General features: G+C 47.1%; 8 protein-coding genes across 9 annotated transcripts; 4 read left to right on the forward strand and 4 right to left on the reverse strand.

Moving 5' to 3' along the window:
• Nucleotides 1-64: 64 nt before the first annotated feature.
• LOC9638161 (optic atrophy 3 protein homolog) lies at nt 65-890 on the reverse strand. The gene is made up of 4 exons (XM_002975177.2): nt 682-890; nt 474-608; nt 295-402; nt 65-241 (listed from the first exon to the last, which is right to left on the reverse strand). The coding sequence occupies exons 1-4, from the start codon at nt 808-810 to the stop codon at nt 167-169; spliced, it is 447 nt and encodes a 148-aa protein (XP_002975223.1). The 5' UTR covers nt 811-890; the 3' UTR covers nt 65-166.
• A 29-nt stretch (nt 891-919) lies between these two features.
• Nucleotides 920-3584, reverse strand: LOC9629084 (prolycopene isomerase, chloroplastic). The gene is made up of 13 exons (XM_002975178.2): nt 3148-3584; nt 2878-3084; nt 2724-2823; nt 2584-2666; nt 2470-2526; nt 2259-2411; nt 2073-2151; nt 1858-2003; nt 1666-1800; nt 1482-1595; nt 1294-1404; nt 1112-1220; nt 920-1032 (listed from the first exon to the last, which is right to left on the reverse strand). Exons 1-13 carry the CDS (start codon nt 3532-3534, stop codon nt 959-961), a joined length of 1755 nt encoding a protein of 584 aa, XP_002975224.1. The 5' UTR covers nt 3535-3584; the 3' UTR covers nt 920-958.
• A 163-nt stretch (nt 3585-3747) lies between these two features.
• On the reverse strand, nt 3748-5638 carry LOC9629085. Its single transcript, XM_002975179.2, has 2 exons — nt 4817-5638; nt 3748-4434 (listed from the first exon to the last, which is right to left on the reverse strand). Exons 1-2 carry the CDS (start codon nt 5291-5293, stop codon nt 3793-3795), a joined length of 1119 nt encoding a protein of 372 aa, XP_002975225.2. The 5' UTR covers nt 5294-5638; the 3' UTR covers nt 3748-3792.
• An 84-nt stretch (nt 5639-5722) lies between these two features.
• LOC112348065 (pentatricopeptide repeat-containing protein At4g02750-like) lies at nt 5723-7586 on the forward strand. Its single transcript, XM_024680042.1, has one exon. It carries the CDS (start codon nt 5811-5813, stop codon nt 7554-7556), a length of 1746 nt encoding a protein of 581 aa, XP_024535810.1. The 5' UTR covers nt 5723-5810; the 3' UTR covers nt 7557-7586.
• A 9-nt stretch (nt 7587-7595) lies between these two features.
• Nucleotides 7596-8324, forward strand: LOC9629086. Its single transcript, XM_024680043.1, has 2 exons — nt 7596-7780; nt 7831-8324. The coding sequence occupies exons 1-2, from the start codon at nt 7634-7636 to the stop codon at nt 8308-8310; spliced, it is 627 nt and encodes a 208-aa protein (XP_024535811.1). The 5' UTR covers nt 7596-7633; the 3' UTR covers nt 8311-8324.
• A 9-nt stretch (nt 8325-8333) lies between these two features.
• On the reverse strand, nt 8334-10292 carry LOC112348104 (pentatricopeptide repeat-containing protein At4g02750-like). The gene has a single exon (XM_024680169.1). It carries the CDS (start codon nt 10290-10292, stop codon nt 8334-8336), a length of 1959 nt encoding a protein of 652 aa, XP_024535937.1.
• A 1717-nt stretch (nt 10293-12009) lies between these two features.
• On the forward strand, nt 12010-14642 carry LOC9638162 (probable protein phosphatase 2C 8). Of its 2 annotated transcripts, XM_024679976.1 has the most exons (5): nt 12010-12477; nt 12544-13257; nt 13303-13656; nt 13702-13807; nt 13967-14642. In XM_024679976.1, exons 2-5 carry the CDS (start codon nt 12778-12780, stop codon nt 14458-14460), a joined length of 1434 nt encoding a protein of 477 aa, XP_024535744.1. In that variant the 5' UTR covers nt 12010-12477; nt 12544-12777; the 3' UTR covers nt 14461-14642. The 2 variants fall into 2 exon arrangements, with proteins under 2 accessions (XP_024535744.1, XP_002975042.2); XM_002974996.2 differs by having other exon boundaries at nt 12010-13257.
• A 1114-nt stretch (nt 14643-15756) lies between these two features.
• LOC9638163 (polygalacturonase) lies at nt 15757-16663 on the forward strand. The gene is made up of 3 exons (XM_002974997.2): nt 15757-16059; nt 16112-16170; nt 16230-16663. The coding sequence occupies exons 1-3, from the start codon at nt 15966-15968 to the stop codon at nt 16608-16610; spliced, it is 534 nt and encodes a 177-aa protein (XP_002975043.2). The 5' UTR covers nt 15757-15965; the 3' UTR covers nt 16611-16663.
• The last annotated feature ends 2625 nt before the right edge of the window (nt 16664-19288 follow it).

The raw sequence follows: 19288 nt of genomic DNA on the forward strand, positions 1-19288 counted from the left end.
CGCAAGGATAAACAAGGAAATCCTCCCCGATGCCCAAAGAACCCTAGCTACTGACCAAGAACCCTAGTCCCAATAGCGAATTTTATACAGCCAAGAACCCTAATTCAAGGGCCTCCAAAATTGGAGTAAGAAGATATTTAAAAACGAAAGTTTCTTCGGCCGAAAGTTATCCTCTCCCTCGCAGCAATTCCTCGATGACATCCAATCGCGTCTCCACTCCGGAGATTCTTGACATGATCGCCTGCCAAAGAGAGCTAGATCGAAAGAGAAAAAAGAAAAACCCATGGATCATACCTCTTCCTTCATCCTCCTCTCGTCTTCCTTCCTCGCCTCCTCCTTTCTCTTGGCTTCCTCCGAGCGCGCGTTCCTCGACACCTCGAAAATCACCACTGCTCCTCCAACCTGGAAAGAATTTTTGGGAAGAATCTCTCAATGCGAAAAGGAATCGAATCGAAGAGTGGCACTTTACTGACCCCAAAAATGAAGAACTCGCCCAGCATCTCCGACGCGGCTTGCACGGCCTTCTCCTCGTTGAGCGGCCGGATTTCCACATCCGTGGCGTGGCCATAGATCCGCCTTTGCAGATTCACGCTAAACCTGTGGTTGAGCTGCAAGAAATCGCGACAACAAGCGCGAGGAGCCAGAGATTTCGAGCGAAATATCGCAATGCCACCGCCATACCTGCGCCATTTTGCTGATCGACTCGCGAAACCTGGGATGATGCGCCGCCGTCTTCTTCAACCGATTCGCCACGGGCTTGCTCAGCGTCCGCAATGCCAGAGTGGCCAGCTTCATCAATGGGAAGATCATCGCACCGCATTGACCGGATCGGCCGCGCCAATTCAATCTATACTCGCTACTAGCGCCATCCCAGCAGCTTCTACCATCGCTTCCAACATAAACCCTAAACTTCGAGAGATTAAAGAGTAAACACATTTATTAGATTAAGCTATCGCGTTTAAGCCAGCGTTCTAAACCATGACAGCGTTTTGCTCAGCGCTTGGTCCAAAATCCGTGAGCCTTGCTCGATGCCTGGCAGGAAAACCCAAGATTTTTGTCAAGTTTTTCGCTTAGATTTCTTGCTTCGATCGATTGAAAAGGAAGAACTTACCGAGATCTACAGCCACTCTGTGACCACACATCATTCCAGAGAAGGCTACCGCGATGACTCCTTGGCCGGGAAAGCAGCTATCTCCAACGCAGTATAGTCCTTCCACTGCCTGGAACATCGACTGTGATGAATCCAACCTATCTTCCAGAAGAAAAAGCTCTAGAGGTTTTTCGCAAACTCACTGTTGTGTTGAATGGCATCCCGAGAAGTCCTTTGGGTTTTCCAACAGGGATTGGTCCGTAAGTTCCTTGGTCTCGAGCGAGAAAACGTCTGTGAGTTTTAGGCGTCCCGACCTTTGACACACGAAAGTTACAAAGTCTAGCGTGAGAGAAATGAAAACAAGGAAGGAAACTTGAGAGCCTGCTCGTACCTCTCGAAGAACTGTTGCGTCCTTGAGACCGGGAAATAGTTTCGCTTCCAGTCTCTTAACGATCACATCGGCCACAGCCTCCTTCTTGTCATTGTACTCCGAGCTACTTAACCCCTGCGATATCATCAGAAATTTTAGTTCTTTCCTTTGAAAGCTTGTGTGAAAGCTATGGAGCTCCACGTACTTGCCAATCATCGGCCCATGCGGTGGTAAATATGTGAAGAATATGGCGATCCTCTGGAGCTAGCGAGGGATCCAAAACAGTGGGAATGCTCAAGAAGATCGTACCATAAGGCTTCTCGAGGTTATCCCACGAGTCCTACAAGAGAAAACCAAAGACTCAAGCTAGGAAAAATGAAAAGCCCGAGTAGCATACCTCGAGAACGAGATGATGGCACTCGGTTCCTTGAGGCAAAACTTCGGCTCTCACTCCCATATGTATTGAGAGAAACGATGGAGCTTTCTTGTAGACTTTCTGGAAGCGTCGTTCTTCGTCTGGCATTTCAGAATCGAGCAGCTTTTCTGGTGATCGAAGCAAACGCAAGGTCATATTCTAGAAACCAAATTCACCATGATAGTCGAAAACAGTACCAAAAGTATCCCATCGCGTAGCATTGGAGATAACTGTTTTGCCAAGTAATCGTGTTCCATCGGCTAGTTGCACGCCAACCTGAACACCTGAAGCGATCTCACACTCGTTAAACAATCTTGCAAACCAACAGAAGCGCCAGAAGGAAAAAATATATACAAAGTGGAACGAAAAGAGTGAAAGCTCACCGCTTTGTTTTGCTCCATCAAGATTTTCTTCACGTTGGACTTGTAGCGAATTTCGCCTCCTCTCTCAATCAGGCCGTCTGCCAGCTCTTGTGCTATCAATCCGACACCTCCAACGGGATAGTTGATCCCTCCGAAGTGTCGATCGCAAATCACCTACAAAGCAAAGAGTGTTTGCTATAATCTGTTCGTCTTCTTTGGAAAGAAGTGTTACCATGCTCGCATTGATCATTGGTGTACACAACGCGTCGACGGTACTGACGAGGAAGCACTAGAACAAAATCACAGTTAAGCCGAAACTGGAAAAAAAAAAAGTTCTAAAGCTTACTTCGGTATCTATAAACGACAGCAAAACTGGATCTTTGATGTACTTCCTCGCAATATCACCAGCATTTTGGGGAAGATAGTACGCTGCGCGAAACAAAAAATGAGAAAAACCAATGTCTAGAATCGAGTTTTTAAACTCACCAAGAGTCAAGCAAGCCAGTGGGTTTCTGAAAAACTGGCCGAAAAGGTAGAGCGGCTCCTCGAGAGATTTAAGCTCCAGCGAATTCAATGCGTTAAAAACCTGTGCATGGATGGTTCGTCGACGAGGAAACAACGAAAAGCGAGCAAACAAAACCTTCCAGCATTCTCCGTAGAAGCCTCGTATTCCTTTCTCTTCGTGTGGAAACTGGTCGACAAGCTCGCCGATGAAATCCTCGTAGTCTCGATGAACTCTCACGGACAAGTTGTTTGGCATATGGTAGTGGACAGTGGTGGGATCGGGTATGAGCTCCAACTTTCGTCCGACAGCAGCCAAGGCACGAGTTATCAGATTGATCGACCCCTGGATGGAGCAAGAACAAAAAAGAGTTGGAACGCTTCTCAAGAACAAACTTTGTCCACTTGCCTTGTCGCTGAAACCAAACATGACGGACGATCCAACATCGAAAGTGTAGCCATCTCGCTTGAAAAACCCAGCACTTCCACCAGGAATCACGTACTTCTCTAGCAGCAGCACCGAAGCGCCACGGATTGCGAGTTGACTTGCTGCAACCAAGCCCCCGATTCCAGCGCCAACCACAATCGCATCGTACCTCTTCTCCGCGAAGAATCCCTGGCTTCCATCGCTAGGAGCTGCCGAGACGGAAGCTTGGCTCGTGGAAACAGCCGCCGCAGCAAAACCGGCGTGGGTGCCAAGACGCACGGATCTCTGCTTGCTTGGAGCTCCAAAACAAGGCAAAGGATTCGTGGGTCTTGCGGAGACTCCACAAGGAGCGAGAATTGCCGGTGCCATCGTCGTGACGAGTGGACACTACCGCACCATTGCGAGAGATTTTGAGTGACCCAACAAAGTGGCCTCCACCTTGAAGATAAAAAAATACCCAAGGAATCAAGCAAACACCGAGATTCCATCAAGAACAAGACGAGCTCTTAGTTTGTCCTCCGAAAGAGAAGACTTGTCAGTTAGTTTTTTCCTCTTCACGTCCAAGAACACGACGACACTGGAGAAGAAAAGTGTGAAGAAAAAGATTAGTTTTGCGAGGAGCGAAGCTCAAATGGAAGAGATTTGATCTCTCAAAAGCCGGAGCAGCGGTTCCAAGGCGTTGGGCGAGAACTTCCTCGCAAAGAAGAGGCACGTACCGACGGTGTGGCCATTGTAGGAGCAATCTCCAGCGCGCCGGAACCTGTCCAAAAACTCTGGAGTCACGTCGTCGCGGCCAAACATGGCCGGGTGCGCGCCACCCCGAGACCAATCCACCGCCGTCAAGCTCCGGTTGGCCAGCGCGGAGCCAAACTCGATGCTCAGCATCGTCGGGATGTAGTGCTCGTCGACGTAGCACGCGGGCCGGCAAAAATCCCGAAACTTTGGATAGTACTTGTTGTCCGCCACCAAATGGAGCGCCAGCTTCCGCTCCATCTCGAACCACTGCGAGCCTTTCCTCCACTGCTCGAGCGTGACCTCGGGCAGCATGTTTGTGCTGTATCGCCCGCGTCCAAACGGGCCCGGATCGTCGAAAACTCCCACGAAGCTGTGCTGGGAGTTGATCACGTAGCGGTAGAAAGTGGTGAAGTTGTGGAGCGGGGCGCAGCTCTCCGAGAGGAGCACGAACCTGTGGTTGGAGTGGTCGAGGAGAGCGTTGGCTACGAGCCGCCTCTCGGCGTCACACATTGTGATCTCTCCCCACTGCGTGTCCTGGAAGAACGAAGTTGCACAAACACTTAGTTCCCGAGTAAGAAGAACACACAAAAACGAGATTTTGGAGGTGTGATCCATCCATGTTCACTCTCTGGATCGAAACCAAGGAGTGTGGAGGAAGAAAACCATCAGCTTTTCAGTAAACGAAGTTCGAAGAACACACAAAAACGAGATATTGGAGGTCTTCACTGTCTGGATCAAAACCAGAGAGCGTGGAGAAAGAAAAATATCAACTTTTGAGGAAAAGAGGCCTGGAAACACACCGAGAAAATCATCCACGAACTTACCTCACGGAGAAAAGATGGTATAGCAAACACACTCTAGCAAGCCAAACAAACAAGGACGCGAAAAAGAACAGTGAGAGAGCTTGTCGCCATACCTGGCTTGGAATGTGCCGACCATAGAAAACCGAAGTTTTCGGAAGATCCATGGCGAAGCCCGGCAGCGCATGGATGTAGATCGAGTAGCGGCCTTCGTTCCCCCGGAAGAACATCTCCCACAGCGGGGCCAGAGGGAGAGGCCCCCTCGTCATGAACAAAAACGCCACCTTGCGGATCTTCTTCACTGGCGGACCCTGGCGCAGTGGAGCCAACGAAGCCAACCACAAGAGCTCCGGATCGGAAACGTTGTGCTTCACGGGAAATCCCCCCCACAGCCACTCCCTGGCGAACTTCAAGCTGTCGATCGGGGAGGAGGAGGTGTAGCAGCCACTGCCTGGATTTGCCGAGAGAAAACCACGCCGGAGGTTGAGATAGTCGGACATGTGAAGGCTGGCCAGGACCCCCAGGAGCAAACCTGTGAAGAGCGCGATGCATAGTAGCATGAACTTTGCGAGTCCTTGCGGCCACTTGATCATGGTGGCGGTGGCGGCGCCCTGGAATCTGGAAGTCAGCAGCCTCTCACACCACTACTGCCGGCGCAGCTAAATCTTGAGTCATGGACTGGAAGAAGAACCAAAACTATTTTTTTTTCTCTGCAGCTCTCAGCACCAATTCAGCTCATACCCACTGCGAAAAATAGGGCGCTGGGAGAAAGAGCTCCTGGATCACTGCTCCACATTCTCTCACTCGCTCGAGAGAAAAAAATCGAGGAAACCTGGAGAATTGCTTGCGCTGCTGGGTTTGCCCAGTATCGCTCCTTGTATCCTAGCTTAGCGCTAAGTCCCTGCTTTACCTCTCTTTTGACATCTCGTGATTCCAGCCCTTACGCATATTCCACAGGATATTTCCCCTTAGATCTTACCGAAGTCAATGGTTCTTTACCTTCCAATGGATAGAACCCAATGCTACGGTTCCATTAGGCTTTGCAGTAGCGTAGACGCTCTCGCTCGTCTTCACTCTACCATCAAACACCACCTTCCAGATGACCTCAAGATGGCTAACATGCTGCTCCAGAAATATGCCCAGCTTGGGCATTTGCAGCAGGCTATACACGTCTTTGACTCTATTCTTCACAAGGACAGTTTCTCTTGGAACTCGATGCTCTCCGCGTATGCCCGTGCCGGAAAGCTCGAGCAAGCGGAGCGGATCTTTACCCAGATGCCAGATCCAAACCTTGTGTCTTATAACGCAATGTTGTCTTCATATGCCATCAATGGGCATATTAGAGATGCGGAAAAACTCTTTGATTCCATCCCTCTAACAAACCAAGTGACTTGGGCAGCTATCCTTGGCGCATATGCCCGAAACGGGCATATGGAAAAAGCTAAAGGAATCTTTAGCACGATGCCGGAGTATAGCCTTGTCTCGTGGAACTTGATTCTCTCTGCCTATGCCGATAGAGGGCATTTGAAAGAGGTGGTGGAAGTTTTCCAAACAATGAAAGAAAGAAACGTGGGATCTTATAATGCATTGCTCTCTGGGTATGCTTTTGACAGAAGCCAAATCTCAAAAGCAAGGAATATACTTGATACGATGCCAGAGAGAGATTTGGTGTCGTGGACTGTCATGCTAATAAGCTATGCCCAGAAAGGGCATCTGGACGAAGCTCAGGTGATTTTCGAGAATATGGAAGAGCGGGATGTGGTTACGTGGAATGCAATGTTAGCTGCCTACTCTGCAAATGGCCGCGTCAAGGAAGCCAAGACAATGTTTGACAAGATGAAAGAGCACAGCCTTGTGTCGTGGACCACGCTGATATCAGCATATGGCCACAATGGACGCGTTGACCAAGCGCTTAATTTGTTTAACCAGATGGAAGAGCATGATTTGACTACGCGTAACACTGTATTGGCGATGCTTGTTCAAAACAATCAATTTGAGGATGCCAAAAGAATCTACGATCGTACTCCAATTCTAAACGAAGTAAGCTTGACTATTATGGTGGAAGCATATGCCCAGAAAGGCCATTTGGAAGAAGCAAAATGCATGTTTGATCGCCTGAAAGTCAGAAGTTTGATATCTTCAACGGCAATGTTGTGTGCATACGCTTTGTTCGAATTCACAGAAGAAGCAGAAAACATGTTTCATTCCATGCAAGAGCACGATATTGCCTCGTGCAATGCAATGGTGTCAGCATATGCCCAACATGGGCATATCTGTGAAGCTAAGTTCTTATTTGATGCGTTGCCCTTTCGAGATTCGATCTCCTGGAACGCAATGCTCTCGGGCTACATCCAAGCCGGGAAGCTCCAAAAGTCTTGGCAATTCTTCACGAAAATGCCAGAAATAGATTCTTTCTCGTGGAACTCATTCCTTGCCGGCTATGCCCAGCGCGGAGAAATCGATTCCCTCGCCACCCTGCTTCACTCGTTGGCCTTAACGCTCCTCCCAGACGAGATCTCTTTCGTGTGTGTGTTCTTGGCACTCAGCCACAGTGGTAATCTCTTCTCGGCCTGGAAATACTTCCTGTCCATGAGCAGTGACTACAACTTGGTTCCAACAAAGCAGCATTTTTGCTGCATGGCCAATTTGCTGGGTCGAGCCGGTTACCTGAAAGAAGCCGAGGATTTAATCGCGACCATGCCGTATGTGGGCGACGATTTGGACTGGACATGTGTGCTTGCGTCTTGCGGCTTACACAAAAACATGGAGCTCGCTAATCGAGCTAGCAAATGTGTGCTTGGCTTCAACAGCAAATACGCTCCAGCATACTTATTAGTAGCAAACATGGCAGGATAAAAAATCTCTCTAAAGAAAATCTTTGGTAAAGTTGTTCGTTGAAGATTTTTTCCAAGGCATGGAACACATGTCTCTACATGGTTCCCGCCTTACACTGTAGAACTCTTGTTCTTTTTTTTTTTTTTTTATCGCAATCCCAGAAGAGGGTTTCGGTGATGGCGGCCTTGACAACAATCTGGCAGCCTGCTACTTCGGAACGATCAGCCACTCGAAGATCTTCCATGGTATGTATGAGCATCTGTTTGTAGGATACATCGAACGAGCGCATTTCCAGATCCACACGGGATTCCGCCGACTCACACCAAGAGCCAAGAGAAACTCTACAAGGTGCTCAGTGTCACACCAAGAGCAAAGCTGCTCGAATAGAGTTCCAACATTCTGGGAGCGTTTGTTGCTTGCCTGGCAAGTTCTCTTCCCGCCTTCAAACTCTAGCGCAGAGACAAGTGCCAACATCGCGAAGCAGCGGTTGAAGATGGTTCTCATCGCAGATAGGTGTGCTGTAAGCGACGCAGCGAAGCGGATGATCGTCTCCAACGTTGTTGGAGCAATGTCTCATTTTGTCGAGGTTGAGTCGGAGGAGAAGGTCCAGCTAAACGTGACGACCGATTCCGAGCTTGGCACCATTTACTCCATCACTATTCCGGTGAGAAGAGTAAAGCCAGAGTATCAGCTTTCCTCCAAAGATTTGGAGGGCGTGGAGCTAGCGGAAGGATTGACTTGCAACATTGTTCTCGATCCTTCTCGGGAACCATAGCCAGCAGCATCCAACTCTTGTTTCTACCTCGTTGTTTGCAAACGAGGTAGTTTGATTGGAGCAAGGAAGTTTGACACCAGCACATAGTTTGCAGCTTCTTCTGTTTGTAGAGAAGCTACGTCCCCTGCTACTCGACTCCCTCCACGGAGATCATTCTTGGAAGCTCCAAGAACACATCTCCATTCCAGAGCATCCGGCACAAAAGGCATGTTTTTTACCAGATCGTGGGCCTCGTCGAGGTGTCCAGCCCGTCCTAGCACGTCGATCATACAGCAAAAGTGCTGCTTCCCAGGTCTAATCCCAAAGTCCACCACCATCGAAACGAAGAAACCGATAGCAATCTCCACGGTGCCCCCGTGACAGCACGCAACGTAAACGGACACAAAGCTCGTCTCGTCCGGCATCGCCAAGAGCTTCATGGTGCTGAAAAAGTCGAGAGCATCGCCAAAGAGTCCATTACAAGAGTAAGCGACGAGCATGGCATTCAGAGCAACAAGGTTCTGCTCTGGTAATCGATCGAACAAACTCTTGGCCTGCAAGAACCGCCCACACTTTGCATAAGCCGCAAGGATGGTGTTCCACGACACAGAGTCCCTGTCGGCCATCTCTTCAAAAACAAACTCGGCGTGTCGCAGCATCCCGTTTTGCGAGAAGCCGCAGAGCAGCGAGTTCCAAGTGACCACATTCTTCTCGGGCATTTTCCCGAGCAATCCAAGAGCTTGCTCGATGTGGCCATTCTGGGCGTAGGCAGTAAGCATGGCCGTCCAAGTAACTACGGTAAGCTCTGGCATGTTTGCAAAGAACCGGCTAGCTTCTTCCACGTACCCGCGCGATGCATAAGCGTGTAGCATGCTCGTCGATGAGACCAAGTCCCCAAATGGCATTCGATCGAACAGACACTTCGCCTCTTCCAGATGATCAGCTTGGACGAATCCAGCCAACATGGAGTTCCAAGTTACCAAGCTATGGTTTGGCATCGCATCGAAGATCTTCTTTGCATCGCGGAGATGCCCGTTTTGAGCGCTCGCTCCAAGCATCGTCGTCCAGGACACAAGATTCTTCTCCGGCATGCGCTTGAAAACCTCTTTTGCTTCGTCCAAGCCACCATTCAGCGCAGTCGCAGACAACAAAGCGTTCCACGAGATTAAGTTGTGCTTCGGCATGTCATTGAATACGTTCTTTGTCTCGTCCAAGTGACCGTTTTGGCCATATCCAGTAAGCATGGCATTCCACGACGCCAAATCCCTCGACGCCATCTCATCAAACAAGCGCTTGGCGCCCTCCACGTCGGCGGCCTGGGAATAAGACGAGAGCATCGCGTTCCAGCTTACCAGGTTCTTCTCCGGCATGCCGCTGAACAAGGCACTCGCCTCCGACAGATGCCCACGCCGGGCAAGTGCAGAGATCATCGATGTCCACGTCACCTGGTTGTGCTCCGGCATTTTTTCGTACGTGCGCTTTGCATCTTCAAAGATGGCGTGCTGGGAGTAGCAGCAAAGTAGAGCATTCCAAGATACCACGTTTCTTTCTGGCATGTGCGTAAACGTTTTCTCAGCTTTATCGAGATGCCCACAATGGGCATAGGCTGACAGCATCGAGGTCCACGTCAGAAGATTCCGCTCCGGCATCGTGTCAAACACCCCTTCGGCCTGATTAAGTTTGCTGCTTTGGGCGTACGCAGCCAACATGGCATTCCACGTGATCACGTCTCTAACCGGGACGCCCTCAAACACCTCTCGGGCGTTTTGCAGATGCCCGTTCTGGGCATACGCAGCCAGCATCGCCGTCCACGTCGTCACGTCCCGGCACGGGCACTGGTCAAAAATCTCCTTCGCCCGCTCGACCTGCCCAACTCGGGCGTAAGACGATATCATCGAATTCCAGTTCAGCGGATCGCTGTTAGAGCTGTCGGAGAGAACCCGGTTCGCCATGCCCAAGCTCCCAATCTCGCCTCTCTTGAGATGGGCAGCTGGGTCGCCCATCCACCTAGCATTTAGTTTCCCCTCTCTTAAAGCTCTTGATTTGATGACATCATAAGCCTGTAATGCATAGATCCTTCTTCCTTGCTCCCAGGCAGAAAGCCAGCGTCACTGTTCATCCCCACCACTTTTCGCCACGCACACGGCATCGCCCCCTTTCGTAGCTTTCTCCTTTCCAGATGGTGCCCTCCAATTGATGAATCATCCTCTACACCCAACACGTCTCTCCCAAGAAATCAAGAAAAATTCCCAAATTTATCTTTGGGACCCAAGACTGGAGAGATCTCTCCACCAACAACAAACACAGACACACACGAGTGATGGATCAAATAGCCGCCGCGCAAAGATTCCTGGGATCTTATTTTTTCTGACCACCAAACCAACAACACACCACCCTAGTGTGATGGAATCGAGGACGAAGACGTCTCTTTCCAAACGATGAGATGCAAAACGGGAAGGGTTAGCGTGATTAAACGAATAATGCGTCAACCAAATGCCAGCTGTGGGTATATGGGCATGTTTCACATTGTCGCGTTGTTTACTTCTAGGAACTGCAAATTAGTGAATAAACTAATTACCTGGATTAACATATAAGAAAAGGTGACGCAGCCGATGATGACGACACATGGTATGATTTCACGAACTAAAAAATAGTACGTAGTAAAAGATTGATCGCTTTGCATGGCTTTGCGCTTGGGAATGGGAAGATGGACCGAAGCACATTTTTTGCAAATTTACCATGTATTTATTATTTGGGGGAGATTTACAATGGTTATTTGTCATGTTGGTTGATCCACAAAGTCCATGACAAGAAATATAATTTACTAAGTCTAAACCCTGTACTTTTTAGCATGGGAGGAGTGGGCACTGCTTTGAAAAGATCGCGAATCCAAATCACGAGCTCTCGAGGAGGAGGAGATGTGAATCCCCGATGATTCAAGTCATGGCTGTTGCATTGTACGAAAGATCTGACCATGTAAGAAGAAACTTTTTAAAAAAAAATTTCCCAGCTGATACTTGAGATCAACCAAGTCCAATTGCAAACATTCTGTCCTGTCTGGAAAATCTATACACAATTCGACGCTGTCAGGAAGAATAGAATATAAATAAAGGTAAAAAAGAGAACTAAAAGGGATAAGAAAAAAAACCATGGATGGATCAAAAACCATCCAGGCAGGGAGGGGAGAAAGTGGATCAATCCATCTCTCAATTGTTGTGTTGTTGATCCCTTTTGGCAAAAGTTTTGCTGGCAAGTTGCTGTTGCTATCACAGCAAACATAGAGCAAGCAAACAACAACAGCACAGCATGGGACAATATACAAATCAATAATTTCATATACTCGCAAGTCAAAGATTAAAACGCAAAGATTAGAATTCTATCGCAAAAGTGCGGCATTTTCATTTCTGTGGGCTGAAATTTCCGTCGTGCATGTACGGGGTTGGTTGGCGAATATTCCAACAGGGGTAAAATCACCCATTTAAAAGCTCGAGGGTGGTAACAATTCGTTGTCATGGTTCCGGGATAATGCATTTTGTACCCGCCCCGTTTGACCAATCAATGCATTACAGCGTCGCCTGGAAATACCAGAAGGATACGGCGGACGTGGCATCGACCAACATACGTGGATTTGCGCCTAATCGCGCTTTGCTTAGCCAGAAAGAGAAAAGGAGGCTGCCTGGCCGAAGGAAAAAAAAAAAGAAAAGAAAGAGAGAAGAGAGAGAGAGTGTGTGTTGTGTGTGTGTGTGTGTGTGTGAGCGAGAGAAAGGTCATAGGGAGTTCTTCAATCCAAGAGATTTGTAGTGTGTGAGGGATTCCTGGGCTGTGGAGCGCGCGCGAGAGAGAGAAGGAGCTAAGCTTGAGGTTCTCCTTTTTTTTTTCCTCCTCTCCTCGCTTTCTCGTGTGCTTGCTTGCTTGCTTGCGCTTGCTCGCTCGCTTCCAGCGGATTCCACAGCGTTCTCTCGTGCACACACACTGACACACCCCATTTTCCCATCCCTTTCTTCTCTCTCTCTCTCTTTTTCTCTCCTCTCCTCGCATCTCTAGCACAAGCCCTCGTTTCTTTCTTGCTCCCAGTGCCAATTCTTCGCGGGCGAATCCGGCGCCCTCCTCCTGGGCTTTAGGGATTGGAGCCGCGGCAATGGCGAGGCGAGCAGCGCATTGGGCTGCATTGGGCGCGCTCCAAATCAGGTGAGACTCGTCCCAATCCCAGCTCCGCCGTAATCCCAGATGGGTTCCACGGAATTCCTCCCCCAGGGCTCGTGATCTGCTCCACTAGACTGGAATCGCAGCGTGGGCTCGCTCCAGGACATGCGGCGGGCGTACTTTTGATCCCCGGGGCTGGATTCGCCGGGTGGAAGCATTTTAGGCTGGATTCGCAGGGTCGCAGCAAATGCCCAGTGGCGGCATTTGGAGGTGTCGTCCGAGCTCCCGCGAGTGAACAACGATGAGAGATGGGAGAAGAGGAGGAGGAATGTGTAGTGGTGATGGATGCCGCTGGGGGTATGTGATATCGCGGCCGGAATGTCTGGGCTCGTTCCATCGTCCTCGGAGACAACACCATCTTTGTCAACGCCGCCAGCCTACGAGAGCGATCTCATCTCTTCCGAGAGACACGACAGGAGGAATGCCAGTAGCAGGACTAGTAGCGGCAGCAGCCTGAGCAGCGCTGGGAGCTCCGGCGCGCTGCTCGATCAAACGCAGCAGCACAGGTTACTCCCGGAAGAACAGGCGTCGCGCGACCAGGGTGGCGAGGGTGGCGAGGGTGGCGATTGCGTGGCTGCCAACGATGGCTTCCCGAGCTATGGATTGGTGTCCTTCATCGGACGCCGCAAGGAGATGGAAGACGCTGCTACCATCGCTGGAGACTTCCTGTCACTTCCCTGTGACATTGCCCGTCACTCCAGCCAAGATGGTCACCATAGCTCGCACCACTTCTTCGGTGTTTACGATGGGCATGGCGGATCCCAGGTAGTGGCACTCTTCTTCATTGTTTGTTCTTGATCGTCTTTCCAGGTAGCACACTTTTGCAAGGATCGTCTCCACGTCGCTCTAGTGGAACAGATCAAAGAGTCGATAGCTCTGGCCGGGTTTGCCAGTGCAAACGAGGTGACGTGCTGGGACACCGTGTGGGAGAAGGCTCTGGAGTCGTGCTTCCTCAAAGTTGACGGCGAGATCGACTCGATGTGCCTGCGGCCAGGCAACTGCGACAAGTGCGAGGTGAACACGGGCGTTTGCTGCGAGACGGTCGGATCCACCGCGGTCGTCGCCGTGGTGAGCTGCTGCCGGATTGTCATCGCAAACTGCGGGGACTCGCGGGTGGTGCTTTGCCGCGGTGGTCGGGCCATTCCACTCTCGGTGGATCACAAGGTACGTTCGACACACCCAACTTTGCGTTGATCTCTCGTGTTCCAGCCCGAAAAGGAGGATGAGATGCAACGCATCGAGGACGCCGGCGGTCGAGTCATCTTCTGGAACGGCTACCGAGTCATGGGAATGCTGGCCATGTCCAGAGCGATTGGTGAGCTTTGCCATCTTTCGCTTTGCTTTGCTATAAGTTCCATCGTTTGCTTGTTCTTCGCATTAGTTCCATCTTTGTTCTTCCATCTTTCGCTTGTTCTTCGCATGCTTGCTTGTGGATTGTTTTCGGAGTGAGTGACAGTCGCATTTATTTTTCCAGGCGATCGCTACCTCGACCGCTTCGTCATCCCAAACCCGGACGTCAAGTGCGTGGTGAGGAGCGACGAGGATGAGTTTCTAGTCCTGGCCAGCGATGGCTTGTGGGACGTTCTCACCAACGAGCAAGTGTGCGAGGTGACGAGGATGTGCCTGGCGGGGCGGTGTACCAGCAACCTCGACGCTCTCTCGGCACACACGCACGGCACCGAGACCTCCCACGCCCGCGTCGCCGCCGCCTACCTCACCAAGCTCGCCTACAATCGCCGCAGCGGCGACAACATCAGCGTGCTCGTCGTGGACTTGAGAAGCGGAGTTGCGGCGGCGGCGGGGATGCTCTCCTCGGTTTCTATAACTTCCTCCTCCTCTAGCTCTAGTTCTTCGCCCGCGATGCCAGTTTCTACGATGACAAGTACTACTACTACTGCTGCTGCTGCTTCTACCGCTACCGTCGCTGCTGGATCAACTCCAACATCGGAAGTAGCAGCCACGCCTTGAGAGATTTCTCTTTTCTTATCTACGTTTTCTTTTTTTCTTCCGCGATCGTTCTCCTCCTCCTTGGTCATCGTCACCTTCTTAAGTTTTGGATCTCCTTCCACACGATCTGGCCCAGAGAGACTCGTTCTCTTGTTAAATCACTGTGGACTACTATTAACAAACGAATTTGTAAATTTATCTCTTGCTCTTTTTAGTGAGAGGTGCTGGTGGGCTGCCAACGCACACTTCTTTTACCCTTGACTCAACACAATCAATGCCAAGTATCGAAGAAAATAGCTTATCTTAGTCCAAATATCAAAGAAATTCTCTCTCTCTCTCTCTCTCTCAAAAATTGATTCGTAGTCATAGTCGTAGTAAACAAGTGTCAATCAGCGTGGAGCTTTGATTTCTTGTCAAGACCTGGCCTGGCAGAAGAAAAACACAGCCACACAAAAATGGACCTTCTCTCGGCAGCTCGGAGGAGAATTTGACCAGCAACTAAAAGCTAGGCTATTCCTCTCTCTTGGAGTTTTTAACTCTTCCAGTATCATCCTCCTTCGTCCGCGTAATTTCTTGTGCTCTGGGCCGAGGAGGGGCGAGAGGCCATTTTTTCAAATCGCCCCCATGGTCCTTGAGGCAAGCTTCGCCATAAACAATGTTACAACCTCAGTTTCAAGAAGCCGAGCCTTTACAGATGCCCATTCCCGGTATGTGTCTCAGCGTGCGTGAACTATAAACAAATGGTTGCGGGCTGGCCGGATTAGATTAAGCATGACACTTGGGTACATTGGTTACTTTCAAAGCTGTACCATGAATCTTCAGCTATGGCGGCAAAGGCTTGCTGTGTCACATCTTTTCATTTATAAAAGCTGAAGTAAGCTCTTTGAGGTGATGGGCTTGCTGCGTGGTGGACTGATCCAAGAGGGGTGGACCAACATTTTGTACTGAACGATGTCCTTGTTTATTATTTATTTATATTTATAATTTATATATAATTATTATATTACTATTATTATTAGTAGTAGTATGCGAAAGAATTCCCCGTGGGGATCATCCTCCACCATTTTGTCTTGAGGATCCATTCATGGGAAAGTGAGCGCAATTTGCTAAGTTAAGCGCAGCTGGATTTCACACAACTCAAAGCTGCCGGAAAGATTAAAAACTTTCTCTCTTTCCTGGAGAGGAGCAAAGGTTCTCACATCCCCATGCAATGGCCGCCATCACCTCAAGCAGAAGAAACCATTAAAATCGAGAGAGGGATAGACAAGAATATGGTCATGTCATTGAGCGCATCTTCTAGCTTATTTATACCCGTGATTAGATTACGATCGATCCTCTCTAGGCTCTAGTTCATCTGCGGTGCTAATAGCTTTTGTTCTTACAGTTTCGAAGGCTATGGTTTATAGTATCTAGTGTGTCTGCGAGTGTTTGTGTGTGCTTGGACGCGAGCGTTCGTGTTCCTCTTTTGTGTTGTTTTTCACCGGTTCTTTAGCTAGAGAGAGGTCAACGCCGCTTCAGATCACTCGATGTGCAACATGCCAAGGCGATATCTCTGCGAGATTGTTCTTGTTTTGCTCGCGCTGCAAGCGATCCTGGCTCACGGCAGATTCAATAGCGATGGTAAGAGCTGCAACCCGATAATCTTGTGACTCACACTCGCCTTGTGCTCTAGAGAAACTATGCTGCAGTGACGAGCCATCCGCGAGGAGCGGCGCCAAAGAATCCTTCCAGGTTTGTGTCTGGATCATCTATCAATACGTACGGTGATCAATCGTCTATCTCTTTCGCAGAAGCACAAGGCAGCAAGAGCACCGAGAACATCGAGCACAGCTATGGACAAGACAGTGGTTGGATCAACGCCTCCGAGCTGCCTGAACAAATGCGCCTCTTGCACACCGTGTCAGCTCGTCAAGGCTCTGGGGGAGGACAAGAAGATCGGATCGAGCCCCCCGAGCTGCAATAACAAGTGCAACGCTTGCGTTCCTTGCCAGGCGGTGCAAACACCCATGTCGTCCTCGAATCCCCGCGAAGAAGAACACCAAGAACAGCCGCGTGAAGAGCGCGATAATCAAGACGATCGCGAAGTCGGGGAGCACTTCATTGTTGGGTTCTCAAACTACATGCCCGAGACTTGGAAGTGTAAATGTGGCAACCAGTTCTTTAGTCCGTAAGTAGAGCTTAGCTATCTCCAAAATAAAAGGAAACTTTGATAGAGTTTGATCTACCTCGCGCTTGCTAGAATGGCCATAGCTCCTGCGATCCTGCGTCTCCATCTCCATAGTGCGAGCAAGGATCCGCCCCCCACAACAAGCTCATCGATGCCTACGGCGGGTGTGGCTGTGCGAGAGCTGTTTCGATGCCATGCCCAATGCGAGTGAGAATGCCTTCACCTGGATGCTCATTGTTTCGGCATACACGTGAAATGGACTTGAAAGTGGAGCCATGATCTTGGCAAAGAGCAAAATATCTAATTTACTATCATAAGATTAATTTTGTGTTTATAAATTATAAATTTGCTTATAATAATAAACTTTCAACAAACATACATTTTTAAGATAAGTTTTATAACTAATTCTCTAACACTCTAAAGTATGAAATAGTAAAGCTGTGAAAACTTATAATATGATTAGTATATGGAAGCTATCTGATTACTTATAAAGATATAACTACATGATTACTCATAGAGATTGAAGAAAAATGTTACATTTAAAATACTCATTTGGCTTTCATATAAACTTCTTTTCTAGAAAATTTTAAGAATTCTTAATTAAATTAAACATTAATAAACTTAATTAATAATAATATTAAACAAGAAGTAACACATAACAAATTGTGTTGTATATTAGCTTATATAAACATTATTATCTATAATTAATATTGTCACTACAACAGCTAATAATACTAAATGACCAAAACCTTTGTAAATAAATTCATTTTATATAACCCTACCATAAAATAATAGTTATCTAAATCATTTTTAAACACACCCTTAAAAAACAAAACAATATTTTAAAGTAATTTTTCAAAGTTATGCTGGTATTTTATTTATATAGCTATATAAGAAATTTATTTAATAGGGTTTCTTATGGTTTAACTAGTGCTTAATAACACTCATAGAAAAACATCCTATAAAACTTATTTATACTTCAATATCAGTTTTAATATTTCATATAGTTTAATAATTTTATTTTAATATAAAAATAAAAAAAAGACAAGGGTTTTAAAATTATACATTTGTTAGAATTGATTTTTAGTAGATTGCATATATGTGACTTTGTGAGTATTTCATTAATTATTTTTATAAATTTTTTAATTTTGGGAATTTTAATTCATATATTTGAATGTATAAAGATTAACTTTTAGTAAGTTTAGTTTTCCTAAATGATATGAATATTATATAAAAAATAATTTCTTTTATCTACGTTATTGAATTAATTCTATTCCTTGAATTCTTCTTAAGGAATAAATATGTTATAATTAAGTTTAAAAATTAATTAAGAATAATTAAATTTACTAATTGAGCCCATCAACATTAGATTTATATAGCTAAATTTAATAAAGAATTATCTTCTTTAAAAAAGTTAAACATTTTTATTATGTAAAGTTAATTTGTTAATGTGATTAATCTTTATTTACATTCTTTTTGATTGCCTTCTAAAGGAGCCATAAATTCTTATTCCTGTTGAATTAATAAGCTTTCTAGTGGCAATAATTTTTTATGGTTGTGTATTAATTCACATATTAAATAATCATTTTTAAATATGTTAATGTTTATAAAAAAAAATTTAACTAAAAATTAAATATAGTGAGTAAGAGTATTAACATTAAAATTATGTTCAATTAAAAATAAAATATACTTAAATATTCTAAATAATGTTTTATATTAAACCAATTTCATTTGTTATTCTAAATAACCAACATTGATAATCTTGACATGATCTCATTGACAATTCTTCTTATATAAAACAAGTATGTTCATGAAACTCAAGTTTTCCATAAGCTTCCCAGATTGAATATTTTGGAATGCCATTACTAGGACAATAGTCTTGTTAACCAAACTGCTTAACTCAGCCAATGCTTATCTCATGTAACTCTAATAGAAAACACTGCAACATAAAAGGTCATTTCGTGTCAATAGCTTTTGACTTCTCCATGCTTTGCACCAAGCCACACTTCTGTGAATTTACAATTGTATGCTCCAACTTTACACATTACACATTTCTGTACAAACACTACATTTGGAGTTTGATAAAATATAAATAAGTTTCAAAGAAGGGATTTTTTTGGCTGTTTCAAATGCACGTCATCAATTAAGTAGATTAGCTGGCTAGTTGATCACATCGCATTACGTGCTGGGCAAACTTGTATTCACTCGATCAACCACAAGCAAAAGTTGATTAAACTTTTTCACTTCAATGCTCTCCGTTCCATGTCCTGGACAAAAACTGGTGTGCGAGCTTCCGTCAGGTTTCACGGCTCCTTTGACAGTGTCGCTCAACTCCTTGGCTCTTTTTCGCAGCTCCAAAAGTCGCATCTATGTTGGTAGTGAATGAGCAAGGTTTTGTGTATGGAAGCGTTCATGGATTGCCAGCCGCCTCACGTTCTCGCGTTTCCATTTCCTGCCCAGGGTCATATGCCCGATCATGTCCGCAAGCTCGCCTCCATGGGATTCGTCATAACTTTCCTCAAAAGAAGCAATTCAGGTACCTATATATAATCTAGCTAGTTATTCCATTTACACGAGTGCCTTTCATCTGGCCGACTTGGAAGCAGTCTCCATGTATCTCGATGCGATGGAGGGCTTTCGAGAAAACCGTGGCGGAGCTCATGGGCGATTCCCAGCGGCCGC

This window comes from Selaginella moellendorffii, unplaced genomic scaffold (genome assembly GCF_000143415.4).
Source record: "Selaginella moellendorffii unplaced genomic scaffold, v1.0 SELMOscaffold_26, whole genome shotgun sequence".
NCBI lineage: Eukaryota > Viridiplantae > Streptophyta > Lycopodiopsida > Selaginellales > Selaginellaceae > Selaginella > Selaginella moellendorffii.